The sequence below is a fragment of the Halichoeres trimaculatus genome, unplaced genomic scaffold (genome assembly GCF_033239565.1).
Source record: "Halichoeres trimaculatus isolate MK-OKI-2021-1 unplaced genomic scaffold, fHalTri1.1 fHalTri1_scaffold_12, whole genome shotgun sequence".
NCBI lineage: Eukaryota > Metazoa > Chordata > Actinopteri > Labriformes > Labridae > Halichoeres > Halichoeres trimaculatus.
Window position 1 is genome coordinate 31,665,456 of NW_027437190.1, and position 13,820 is coordinate 31,679,275.

At 42.0% G+C, this 13,820-nt stretch overlaps 1 protein-coding gene across 1 annotated transcript in view; it reads right to left on the bottom strand.

Annotated features, from left to right (window-relative positions):
- Positions 1-13,820, bottom strand: part of vwde (von Willebrand factor D and EGF domains) — a 31,046-nt gene that overhangs the window by 9,080 nt on the left and 8,146 nt on the right. The window contains exons 4-22 of the mRNA XM_074683623.1: positions 12,386-12,460; positions 11,730-11,959; positions 11,394-11,483; positions 9,650-9,791; positions 9,321-9,535; positions 9,110-9,183; positions 8,676-8,949; positions 8,393-8,589; positions 6,315-7,150; positions 5,005-5,141; positions 4,680-4,844; positions 4,079-4,183; positions 3,857-3,971; positions 3,297-3,553; positions 1,604-1,823; positions 1,386-1,523; positions 1,077-1,289; positions 524-931; positions 262-357 (exon numbers count right to left, since the gene is read on the bottom strand). Of these exons, the coding sequence (XP_074539724.1) occupies positions 262-357; positions 524-931; positions 1,077-1,289; positions 1,386-1,523; positions 1,604-1,823; positions 3,297-3,553; positions 3,857-3,971; positions 4,079-4,183; positions 4,680-4,844; positions 5,005-5,141; positions 6,315-7,150; positions 8,393-8,589; positions 8,676-8,949; positions 9,110-9,183; positions 9,321-9,535; positions 9,650-9,791; positions 11,394-11,483; positions 11,730-11,959; positions 12,386-12,460 (3,987 nt within the window). The remainder of the gene's footprint in view (positions 1-261; positions 358-523; positions 932-1,076; positions 1,290-1,385; positions 1,524-1,603; positions 1,824-3,296; positions 3,554-3,856; positions 3,972-4,078; positions 4,184-4,679; positions 4,845-5,004; positions 5,142-6,314; positions 7,151-8,392; positions 8,590-8,675; positions 8,950-9,109; positions 9,184-9,320; positions 9,536-9,649; positions 9,792-11,393; positions 11,484-11,729; positions 11,960-12,385; positions 12,461-13,820) is intronic.

Below are 13,820 nucleotides of genomic sequence, written 5' to 3' on the forward strand. Positions count from 1 at the left end.
AGAGCGGGGCGGTATCAGCGGTGGCTCATTTACATATGAAGGCCACGCCCACTAAATCAGAGCGTTCTGAACAGAGGGGCTATGAGAGCCTGGAAACAATGCTGCTGTGCTTGATTTATTGGCTTTTTGGACCAAAACATTTTACTACCATTTCATGAAGACATCAATGATCCAGATTAAACTGCAGAAAAGGAGCAGGATATGGGACCTTTAATTTGTAGGGAGGAATGAATGAAAGGGTAAAAGTGCTCCTCTCCTCACCGATATGACAGTTGTACCCGGTGTAGCCTTCCTTACAGGTACAGGTGTTTGGCAGAGAGCACTCCATGTTCTTCCCACACTGATACCTGCACACAGCTGAAACCACATCACCAGGAAACAAAATCAAGTCAGAGGTATGGTTTAACCTCTGATTTTTATGAAAACAGTACATTTAAAGTAATGTTGCACAAATATTTTAGTAAATCAGGCCTCGAACAGCTGATCTGAGTCTGATCTGTGAAACCACGTAGACTCTGCACACCTTTACATATGACTCCATCTCCAGTGTAACCGTACGGGCAGCGTCCACACTTAAAGGACCCCGTCACCGTGGGCTCACAGGGAACACCCGGGAAGCAGGGAGCATCAGCACAGGTCACAAAGTGAGACGGCGACCCCCACCTTATCCCTGTGGTGAGGTCGTGGTTCAGGTCCACCCCAGAGGGCTGACTCCTGTGGACGGTGGGGCCGAACACAGTTTGACTCTGAGGCAGCGCTGTGGTCCTTCTGTCGCTGTGGGACGTCTTCCTGATGCTGGAGATGGTGGATTCAGGTCTGGTCCTCCTGTCAGTGGGTCTTCTGGGTGAGGAGGAGGAGGTGGGGGATGTTTCTCTGCTGGAATTTGATTTGAGGAAATGACTTTGACCATCTGCTCCGCTGGTGTCCAGACCTGTAAAATACTGGAAGTTAGAGGATATGACTTAAAATCTACCAAATGGAATAACACTGTCAGCTATATGTGTTATGAAAAAAGCAGCCATGAATAAAAACTTAATTTTTTTTTATCCTCTGGAGTTCTTCCCCGTCTTCCTCACCTGCTGCTGTGCATATCCGTCCATTTCCATTGAGACCAGGAGGACAGGGACCACAGACAAACCCTGCGGAGACGTGGGTGCTCTCAAAACACTGAACCCCAGGGTGACACGGCCGCCTGGAGCATGGAGACGGACCTGAGGGTTTGGATCTATGGGGAGGCTGAGGGACTCTTACTGGTGTGGTTGCTGCTATGACTGAAGAGTCTTGGTTACCTTGGAGGAAAAAAAGATAAAAGAACAGAGCAAGTAAACAAAAAGGGAAGTATATTTGTGGAAATCTGTGCAGTTTTCAAGAAGAAGACCACTAACGTGCACAGGATCTCCCATCACCGCTGAATCCTTGTGGGCAAAGTCCACAGATGAAGGAGCCCAACGTGTTGTTACAGCCCACTCCAGGAGAACAAGGCTGAGAGACGCACTCGTCGATGTCTTCTCTGCATGTGCGACCTGATTGCAAACCAACCATAAGTCCAACGTCACAAACTTAAGGGAAAAATGTTAAACATGATCTGCAGGTGGATCCTCACCTGTCATCCCAGGTGGGCAGATACAGGAGAAGGAGTTTACTCCGTCGATACAGCGGCCCAGTCTGCAGGGGTTTGGTTTACAGTCATCGATGTCCACTTCACATCTTTCACCTCTGAACCCTTCCAGACACACACAGCGGTACTCGCCGCTGCCGGCTGGGAGGTTGATGTTGGTGACACAGGAAGCTCCGTTCAGACACTCACAGGTACGCACAGACACCTGATAAAACAAGACAAAAGACAAGTTTATTTGCACAAATTACGTCTGATCTGGACTATGACAAAACAGGAGAGCTATCTACAGCAATCCTTTGGCAAATGTCAGGTTTCATGTCTTTGGCTTGAGACTTCTTTAGGCCTCTGGGGAAAGATAGAAACTAGGTATGGGTACCTTTCATATTTGAAACAATACGATACAGATGCCCGGTACCTGTCAATTGATAATGGTACTCAACAGTTCCAAATTTTGGTACTTTTTTGTGTGTATTTGGTAAAAAATATCAATTTGTTTAATAATGAAAACTCAATGTTCTCATGTGAATTGGTACCCAGAACTTTTGACAGAATTCAGTTAGTACCTTTAAAAGTACCTAATTCAGTACCCATCCCTAATACAAACAAAGTGATACATGTGACAAAGTAAAATTTAACAAGTTCAGTAAACTAATAGCAGCACATTCAAGCAAATGATAAAAAAAAGACACGGAGGCATACGGAGACTTTGTTATTATCTGATGCTCTCAATCTAAAGTTCAGAGACAAAAATAAAGAGGAAACCTCTTTAGGTAGATGACCCACCGCTTTAATCTGGCTTTTAGCAGATTGTATTTATTGTTATTTTATGTTATATTTTAACTTATTTTAACCTTTTTATTTTACTTATTTCTACATTTCAGTTCAGATTTTTAATTGGAATTTTATTCCTTGTTTAATGTTTTTCCTTTTATTATCCTATTTTAGCTGATTTTAATAAACACGTGATGTTACGCTTCCTCATTTTATCATATTATTTATCCAACTTTTATTTAAAGTTGTGATATTATTTCATTTATTTATTTATGTATTTACACATCTACTTATCTTACCTTTTAGTATTTTTCAAGTATTTTTTATTTTATTTTTATTTATTTATCTATTTATCTTTAATTAATTAATTACTATTTTGGTTTTAGCTCCTGTGTTTCCACATTTTAATTCAAGATGGCGTTTCCTAAGTCCTCTATTTCTAACTCTGTTTTCTGTCCTAATGTCCTTTTTATGTCTTTGTGTGTGTGCATATTATTATTTTTTTTGATTATGCAATTTTTGGCTTTTTATTCCAGTTCTTGTTATTTCATTTTATTTATTTATTCTGTTGTTGTTGTTGTAAAGGACTTTTTATTACAAAGTCATGTATGAAAAGTGCTATACAAATAAAGTTTGATTGATTGATTGATTGATGGAATGACTGTAACAGTCTGCACATGAGGAAAACCATGTTTCATTAGCTCCCTCTAGTGGGGAAAGAGAGAATACATTTCCAAAAGAGAGTCAAAAGATGTGATACTTAGAGTTCTGTAAACCAAGACTTCAGTTGGTGATAAAAGGTCAAAACAAAAGTTAAAAGGATTTAAAAAAAAACTTGGAAAAAAGTAAAAATTAAACTGTTTGGAAAAAAAAAGCTAAATTAGTCTGGGACTGAGGCCAGATTTACCTGTAAGGAAGATCTGATTTCAGCGTTACAGTCATCTGCCACAGTGAAATGGAAAGTGTGTGTGTCTGCAGTCTCAGCTGAGGCTTTCCACGTCAGCAGACCAGCCGGAGACAGAGAAGCCCCTTCGGGACCTGACTCCAGGGTAAAGAGCACCGCTGAGCCCTCAGGGTCCTCGGCCTGTAGCTGGTAGATGAAACTCTCCCCCTGGAAAGACTGGAGACTGAAGGGTAGAGACAGGAGAGCTGGAGGCTGGTTTTCTGAGGGGGGGACACAAAGAAGGTGAATTATTGAATCCACTTACAAGCACATTATTCAACATGTTGTGTCTGAATATGATAATATATCCTCTCAATCAGCTGCCTTATTCTGAGTTTGAGTTTCTTTATTTCTTTACAGTGAGCAGAGCACAGTCTGACCGACTTTGATGGCTCTCCAACCATGTGAAATTTTTCTAAATCAAACTTTGTGAAAAGCTCAGCCTCTGTTTTTTTTGTTGATGCCAGCATGAAGAAGCTGTGAGACAAACAAGAAATAAAACAAAGATGTTTCCATGTACGTACTCTCTGCTATGGACCACGTGTGTTTAGCTGAGTCCGGGCGACATGTGAGGCAAGGGCTGCTGGGATTGGACTCCCCCTCGGTGTAACACAGACCGTCGATGTTGCAGGTTTTCTCCTGGAGAGCAAAGACACTGACAATTTAATTATAATCCCCCCCTGAATAAAAAATGTTTCCGATCCCGATCTTCCAAGTTCAGACTTCTGTGAAGAGAACTGTCTCACCCTGAGGGTACAGAGCACTTCAGTGTTGAGGCTGCAGATCTGGCAGGCTCCATCATACAGAGTTAGGATCTTGGCGTTGCTGTAGCTGTAACCATCGTTGGAAACCTGTGAAAAGCAGAAGATTAAGTACGGTAAAAGACAAAGGCAAACATTAAACAAAGAAAAAACAAAGATACTGAGATAGCTGGAATCTGTGATATCTGTGATCTAATTTACCAAATTCAACTGTTCCAAACTTTTTGTTGTTTGATATTTTTGTTTGCTAAGGAGTTAAAAAACAGTTTCCTCAGTTTCACTCCAGGGAGTCTGTCTGACTCCTCCAGCTGTGGACTCTTTCCACAACTGAAGCCAGAAAATAAGAAAATTCTTCACATCTATCAGCTTTTCATCACTTCAGCGCAAATGTAAAGCCTGATCATATATGGAAGAAATGCAAAATTATTTAAAAGCCTGGAAAAACAAAACAGGATGTATACCCTTTAAGGAGAACAACTAAAAGCTGGGAATGAAAAGAGAAACAATGACTCCAGGCTGAGAGAAGAAAACTGATATTTATAAATAAAGAGAAATAATGGTGTCTTTGGATTGTGACCCAACTAACTTTGATCTGCCAGCGAGCCAAAGGTCTGTTCTTTGCACTTTCCAGGTCCAGGTCTGCAGGAGCCCGGCTGTCCTGCAGGGGGAGCTGGCACTCCAGAGCTGTCACATCTAAAAAGACAGCTCGGACAAACAGGGGCTCATCCAGGACCCAGTCTCCATCCAAAAACTTGACAAATAAGAGGTACACAGAGACGAGAAGGGAACAGAGTGAGACATAAGATATAAGAGGACAGGGAGAGACAAAAAGGTTTAAAATCATTCATTCAGTTGTAGTCACTACTTTAAAAAAAACAGGAAACAGACCAGGTAGCATCAAAATAAAGTACCTTTTCTTTAACAAACTCACACTTGAGCTCGTAGGAGTCCTTGAAGCCTTGACCGTAGACCTGGACGGCGGAGCAGTCTCCCTGACGTACGTCACACAGACCCTGCTTCTCCAGCTCAGTGATCTCTGGGATCTGGTCTTAACAACATCAACCACAGAGAAGACAAACGTAGACTGTTAGACCTCAGGATTTACAGCACAATGTCAACCCTGTCATCAAAGACGGAGACATGTGGAAACACAGATGTGTTCAAGAGACTGCCAAGTGTATGACAGATGTATTTAGTGAGGATGTAGATCAGTTAGATAACATTTTAAATAGCTTTGGCTCGTGTTATCAGCTGTAGCTTCTGTCCAGACAATGAGCCTTTGGAAACAGCTGGATGTTACTTTTGTTATGAAGCCATTTTGCCAGCTGGCGTCAACTAAACAACTGAAATTAAATCCAAAAATGTAAAAAAAAAAATCTAAAACAAGGATCTGCAACCTGTGGCTCTGGAGGCTCAACTGCTCTTTGACTCCTATTTATTTTATTTATTTATTTATCTATTTTTTTAATTTTTATTTTTCTTATTGAGGGCAGTAATGATTGTAACATTTGACACTATAGTCATGAATCACCTTTTGCAATAAAGCTCCCAAATTATTTTTTTAATTTTTACTTTTTTTTTTTGACATTTTTTCAAATGGAAAAAAAAAAACTTTTTTAAAGATTTTATTAACTTTTGCAAACTTTTGCAAATTTTAAATTTTTGGAACTTCTGCACATTTTTTTTTTAGAATTTATTTAGATTCATTTTTTAAATATTTTTGCTAATATTTGAAATTTTTACATTTAATAAAAAGCAAATTTTTTAAATTACATTTTTTAAATTTTTTTCACATTTTTGAAATTTCAAAATTTTTGAAAAATTTTGCAACTAAATGAAATTTCATGATTTTTGTGAATATTTGAAATATACGATATAATAGATATATATTTGTTTTGATTTCATTGAAAAAAAAAGATTTGCAAATTAAAAAAAATAATCAAAACATCACATGTATAATTTTATGAACGCAAAAAAATTATTGTTTTGATAATTATTCACTATATTTTTTCTATGTTGAGAATTTTATACAATTTTTGTTTTAATTCTGAGGAAAAAGTAGATTTTAGATTTCCGAATGACTCTTATCCAGGTGAGCTGAAAGTAAAGATTGCAGTCCCCTGATCTAAAACATGGCAAAAGGAAACACAAAATAGGGTTAGGTTCATCTTTTGGTTTGAGGATCAAATGTGTGTGTGTCAGTGTATGCATCATATGTTACCAGCCAGCACGCTGCAGTCATACGAGCCAAACCCCGGGAAGCAGACACATCCCCACTCGGAGCACTGGCCGTTCCAGTTGCACAGGTTTGGACACTTGAGGACGGACAGAACATCCTGAAATTCTCCCTCCCTCCTCCTCTCCTCCAGCAGCCTCCTCTCACACTCGTTCTCCAGCAGAGGTAATGTTGCGTTCAGCCATGACAGCTCATCCTTCAGCTGCAGGTCAGACACACACATACCTACAGCTCTGCTGATCATGGTGTCCTGGAGCAGACGCCTGCAGCCTGTGGCGATGCTGGAGTTAGCCACAGCCTGCTGGCAGTGAGCGCGGGCCTGCTGCTTGGTGAGGCCTGAAGGCGTGGGCCAGGTGAGTGAGGAGTCTGTCTGAGCTGCAGCTTCATGGTCCTCTGGGAAAAAGTAGGCAAAGCCCTCCAGATCCGACTGGCTGAGACTTTGATGTGGAGAGTTGGAAACAAAGCGGTGGGTCTGCCTGCTCCTGCGTCGTGCTGCTGAAGCTCTGGACTGAGCATCCTGACCTCGACTCTGAGTGTTCTGGCTGGTTTGGCCTGGAGGCAGCGGCTGTCTGTCACTCCCATCACCTGTGAGCAGTTCCACTGAGCTGATGTACTCAGCCGTGACATCAAGAGTGGGGATGACAGCAGAGAGACGCACGTTGCCGTGATGAGAGCAGGTGGAGTCAGACGAGGTGACTTGTTGAGATCGGGCTCTGGGGGATGTGGGGCGGGGCTCTGCCTGACAGTTACAGAACCTGTGGGGGCTCAGGGGACTGAGGTGGGATGGCACGGCGTCAAACAGGCTGCTGCCTGGAGGGAGTCTGGGAGGGCAGAGGAGAAGACGTCAGTTCAAGGTACCAACAGTGTTTGACAGCAGGTGCATTTAAGCTTTGTCTAAACTGTGATATAAATGATGAGGGACACTTCTAGGGAGCCTAGTCTGACATAGAAATGTTGAATAATTTATAATTAAGTATAGCATAGTTTATGTTAAAAAATAGTCACAGCTTTTGTCCATAACACAATTGACAAAATAATGCACCAATCTTTTTATTGCTTGGATATTCAAGAATTCATTAGAGCTTAAGCTTGCCAACTAATGAATTTTATACAGTTTAGGTATATAATTTGCTAACAAGAAGAATATGAAGCAAAAAAAAGGCTCTCTTTAATGCTCTCTCTTCTTTGTCTGTTTTTTTGTAATTTTTTTTCGTCTTTTTTTCGTCGTTTTTTTGTATTTGGAGTGGGTCATTACTTTGTATGGTTCATTTGTTGGTCATAGACACCAAACTGGTTTAGTCTTCAGTGATATTTTTACTATTTCTGCTCCTGTGTTTGTCTGGAGATCCGACATGTAGCCATGGCTGCATTGTTTACATATGCGACCAGCTGTTAGCAGCCTGTAGCATGTCAATGATAACTGGTGCAAGGCCAGATGTTTCCCCACAAGGCGAGAAGAAGGAGGTGAGGACGATGTGCTGGTTCTCAGGTGTGAGCTAAGAAGTGACAACATCGACCTGTCCTTTCATCAATCATTAGTGGGAACGTAAGATCTATCTCAAATAAGATGGACGAGCTAGCTGTGCTAACCCAGCAACAGTGGGAATAACGCTAACAGCTAACGGAGCTAACACTGGACACCAACGCCACATTGTAAGAACTTCACCTGCTGTGAGCAGACAGGATCCAGGAGACAGAGACTGAACAGACTGCTGAAGAAGCTCAGTCCTGGACCCTGTGGAGGTGGAGGCTGGCTGACTGGACAATGATGGACAAGCTGTCAGCATCTTTTTTCTAAGGGACCTTTTTGCACTTTCTATTCTATTTTATTCTATTATATGTTCCCCTAGTTATAGAATCACTCACAAACTGATAAAGACTAAAAAATGTGTTGTATTTTGTGAAGATGACTGTTTTCTTCGTACACAGTGAAGATATGAAAACAGTCTTGAAGACAATAAACTGAGACTGCAGAGGAAACTGACTTTTTTTTTTTTTTTGCCTGATACTGTGACTTAACCGCTGTCAAAGATGAGGGATTAAACGATAAAATCAACACTGACCTCCATGCAAAGATAAAAGCATACTGATCCTCCAACACAGCGCCCCCTGCTGACTGAAAGTCATTGTCTGGCTGTCCATCATAAGTCCCACACAGGCCCTCAGTGTGACTCCAGTCTGAACCAGGAGCTCTCAGCGTCAGACTCATTCCCCAGTCAGACACGTCTGCTCGAACAAAAGCTCCTGATGAGAAGGTCATCTGCAAAACAACCACAAGATCCACTCATGACAAGATTCTTTTAATCAACAAACAGTTTGTTGAAGAGTAAACTCCACCTCACTCACCGTGACTTTGCGTCCCTGGTAGGACTCCGTGATGCGAATGCCGCTCTTCTTCAGGTCTCTGTTCTTCACAGAGAGGTGAGGTTTGGTTTCTCCCATTTCTCCGTTGCACATGTCAAAAGCAACAACGTCCCCGCCATCCCTCACCACGAAGCCGCACACACAGGAGGCTGCGTGCAAAACACTGCCGCACTCCCACTGACGGACATGGACTTCAAACGACCACAAACTGCTCTTATAGAGAACAAAAGTGCCGATTTGGTAGTTCTCGTAGTGCCTACAAAGAAACAAAGACACTTTTTACCTGCTTCAGAAAGATAAAGCACATATTTTAGTTTTACAAATAATAAAATCTGTGTAACTACAGGCACAGATGGTGGAGTTTATCATCTTTAGGATGGATGTTTTCAGATTAAATGAGTAACAGTGGGAAGTACCTGCCATCAAAAGTGATGATGTGGGGATCAGTGAAGGCGTAGCAGTAAGCTGCAGGGACATCCTTCACTGTTATCTGCAAGATAGAGCAGAAATAAAACTTTACAGGCAGGTAAATAACAGGATCATATCCTAACTGAGCAGAAATCACATCATAAAGATCAGATCAGTCATCTAAGTGTCAGAAAACATCTTCCTGTTTCTTCTCTTTACCTCCACTGGCTCTGGCGAGTATCCGTTCCAGAGAAAGTTCTCTGTGATGATGGCTTTAGCAGAGATCTGAGTTGTCCTGTTGCCATCTTTGACAAAATCAGTGACGGGACTGAAGTGGATCACAGACTGGCTGCAGATCCCGTCCCTACAGAGGCCGTGGGTCAGATCTACCTCACAGGACGACAGAGACAGATCTGTCCCCAAAAAAGCCTCGTCTGAAACATGACAAAGAGGAAAGTCTGAGTGTGAGAGGTGATGAAACAGAAGAAAAGTACAGATTACTGACACTGAAGGAGGTGAAATGATCAAGTTTGTCTTTGAATCCTCACCTTGGCTGCTCGTGCTGAGCTTCAGAGACAGGGTGCACTGTTCTGTTGGTGAAACCTCCAGACACGGGATGGGAACTGTGCTCTCAACCACCAACTCGTACAGCTTCCCATCCTCAGATACAGTGCTCACCTCTGGTCTTAGCTTAAAGAAAAAGAAAAAAGAAAACTGGTCAGACCCTCAAAGGGCCTTATGTAACTGTAAGACAGTATAAAATATAGCTAAATATAACATAACGTTAAATAAATGCAACTAATGCTTTAAAAATCCACCCTCTGAAAAAAACTTCGCAGCGCAGTGTTTCTTCAGCTACAATAAAGCTAGCTTTCATCGCCACGTTGTCTTTGTTCGTGGCTTTCTTGAACACATCCTTGTGCGATTGCTGTTTGCATTTTAAATCTTGCCAGTACCGGGTTGGACCCCCATTTGCCTTCAGAACTTCCTTAATCCTTGGTGGCATAGATTCAACAAGGTCCTGGAAACATTCCTCTGAGAGTTTGGTCCATATTGACATGATAGCATCACACAGTTGCTGCAGATTTGTCGTCTGAACATCCATGATGAGAATCTCCCGTTCCACCACATCCCAAAGGTGCTCTATTGGATTGAGATCTGGGGACTGTGGAGGACATTTGAGTACAGCGAACTCATTGTCATGTTGAAGAAAGCAGTCTGAGATGATTCCAGCTTTATGACATGGAGCGTTATCCTGCTGGAAGTAGCCATCAGAAGATGGGTACACTGTGCTCATAAAGGGATGGACATGGTCAGCAACAATACTCAGGTAGGCTGCGGACTTTAAACCATGCTCAGTTGGTACCAAGGGGCCCAAAGTGAGCCAAGAAAATCTCCCCCACACCATGACACCAGCAGCAGCAGCCTGAACCGTTGATACAAGGCAGGATGGATCCATGCTTTCATGTTGTTGAGGCCAAATTCTGACCCTACCATCTGAATGTGGAGCAGAAATCCAGACTCATCAGACCAGGCAACGTTTTTCCAATCTTCTATTGTCCAGTTTTGGTGTTGCTGTGTGAATTGTAGCCTCAGTTTCCTGTTCTTAGCTGACAGGAGGGTCACCCGGTGTGGTCTTCTGCTGCTGTAGCCCATCTGCCTCAAGGTTGGACGTGTTGTGTGTTCAGAGATGCTCTTCTGCAGACCTCGGTTGTAACCAGTGGTTATTTGAGTTACTGTTGTCCCACAGAACTGCTGCTCACTGGATATTTTCTCTTTTTGGGACCATTCTCTGTAAACCCTAGAGATGGTTGTGGGTTAAAATCCCAGTAGATCAGCAGTTTCTGAAATACTCAGACCAACAACCATGCCACGTTCAAAGTCCCTTAAATCACCTTTCTTCCCCGTTCTGAGTTGCTGCCATGTGATTGGCTGATTAGAAATTTGCGTTAGCAAGCAGTTGGACAGGTGTGCCTAATAAAGTGGCAGGTAAGTGTATATTGGCCTTATATCTTTCCTGAAACAGGCTTTCATCTGCATCAACTTTTCTCTTTCTGGACATTTTGGGATCATCGTTTTATTTCTCAATTCCAATAGTTCGGAAAATGGTTAACATAATCGGTCGGTACTATGGGAAACACAGTTTATGGTCAATGCACCCTTTGACAATCAGACCTTTTAAGCTCTCACAGGCCGCATAAAATGGCATGGCGGGCATTGAGTTTGACACATGTGATTTATACCAACAGACATGCAATAACTGCACCAATAAGATGTCCATCTCTGATGTACCCTCAGTCCAGCAAAGAACTCCTGACTTTCCACTGAACCGCTCTGAACATCAGGGGAGTCCAGGAAGAAACTGGAGCAGGAGCAGTAGATCTGAAAAACCAAGAATAGAGATAGCAGAAGGACGTATAAAGAGAAATCTGGGAAGTATAAAAAGTTTAACAACTAAGACGGGACTAAATTTGTCTCGATAGAAAAAGTGACTTTCAACATCCGTATCATTCATTTCTGGGTTACATCTTTTGAACAATCAGGACTAGAAGATATAGGCACCAATTGTTGAAGGCATGCTCCACAGAAAGCTTAAATGTCAACTTGCAAACAAGGTGAGCTTCCCACCTTGTCGCCCAGACGGAGGTTGAAGCCGTCCAGCTCAATAAAGTCAGAGGTCTGGATAGTGGTCTCCTGTTTGAGCTCCTCCCTCCTGCCTTCAGGTGAAAGCCGTGACCAGGCCACCACGTAACCCAGAGAGCTGTTGGAGCTGCTTTCAAAGCTGCACTTGAGGTAGACTGTGTTTCCAGTCGCCTCAGAGACGATCACTGGAGCAGAGGGAGTGGGAGGCTGCTTTGCTGACAGGAGAGAGGAAGAAAGAAAGGACATTTGGGTAAATAGCCGTAACAGAGATCACTCAGTGAGGTCTGTTTGAGATATGGTGTCACACCAACCTCATATGCAACAGGTGAAACAACAAGTTTCATAATTCGTCTTTAATCTCTAATTAATCATCCCTCCCTCTCCTTTTCTTCCTCCCCACCTCCTCATGCTTCCTGAAACCTGCCTCGGTGTAATTCACAACCTTGCTGAGGGCTGTTGTTATGGAGACACGGCCCAGCGGACGCCGGGGGACACATGCTCAGCTCATTAAGAGGAGCAGTGAGGGGGCCGACGGTGCATTCCTGACCACATGGCAACTCCCTGACCTCCTGATTGTTTTGGTGTTTGACCTAACATGAGGAGACAAGCGTAGGCTGTAAACACAGCAGCAGGAAGCTCACTTTTACATGTTCCATCCACATCAACCTCATCGGGGCCACAGGTCAGCGACGAAGTGGGTGCCGAGTCTGACATCTCTGTGAGGTAGTCAGAAGAAAGAGAAAACACTGGATTACAAAACCACTCTGAGCATATAATGGATTATACAACATCACAGTTTGATGCTAAATAACCTATTACTGCCCTTATCTCTTTTATTACTTCTTCTTTCTGTCATTTAAGTTTTTTTATGCTTTTAGGTCTATCACAGATCCTTTTTCCCTGTGTTTTTAAGTTCTTACATCACTGACCTCATTTCATATCGTAACCCCATACTGACTTGATGAATCTTGGTATGTTATTGGGTTCAAGTCTTTTTTGTGATGTAATGTTCTTGTGTTTTTTGTCATTTGAGCCCTTATGTTGTTGGGCTCTTGTAGTTTGGGTTTAGAAGGTTAGGAGTTGGGTTCCCCTAATGTTTACATCTGTAATGCTTGGGTTCCTCTGTTGTTTAGGCTTTTCTTTGTTGCTTGTGTTCTTATGTCATTTTGATTCCCTGTGTTTGGGTTCTGTGTTGCTATGGTTTTTATGTGTTTCGTTTTTTTGGGGGGGTTCCCTATGTTGTTAAGGTTCTTGTGTGTTTGGTTATCTTTGTTGTTTGGGCCCTGTGTTGGGTTCTAGTATTGTTTGGTTTGAGTTCTGGTATTTATGTGTGGAATCCTTGTTGTTTGGGATTCCTGTGATGTTTTGGCTTTTCTGTCGTTTGGGTTCTTTGTTGTTTAGGTTCTTACTTTGGGTTCCTTTTGATTTAATTTTGTTGTTATGTTGTTTAGTTTACTTTGATTTTTAAATTTCTGTGTTGCTCTTGCTTTGTTGTCATTTAGTGTATTTTATTGTTTTTATTTTGGTTTTGTTTTGATTCTGTTGTAAGTTTGGATTCTGTTGAACTTTGAGTTCTTCTGATGTTTAACATTTTTGTTGATTGAGTTCTTCCGTTGCTTGAGCCCGGTCATTGTGGGTTGTTTTTTGTGTGTCGTTGTTGTGGATGCTTTGAAATCTCTGGCCCTTTTGTTGTTTTGGTTCTTCTGTAATTTTGTAATTTGGGTTCCTTCTGATTTTTGTTTTGAGATTTGTTGTTTTGGTTGTTGTCAACTTTAGGTTCCTTTAAAGGGACTGTGAGGAGTCTGAAAATGATGTTGAAAAAGTCACCCTGCCTGACCGTGATCTACACTTTAAAATGAGATTATCAGTACCAGTTTTACAGGTTACAGGTTATTTTAAATTGCTACTTCTTAGCTTCAACCAGGACCAGCTTGATATACAGCACATCTAGGTCTCTATGACAACACCACGCTGGCTGACGAAGTTTAGTAGTGAGAAGAGATAAAACACAGAGATCTGTGTTTTTCTCTGCTGAAAATGATTTCTGTGATTAATTTTGTAGTGAGAGTCTATCAA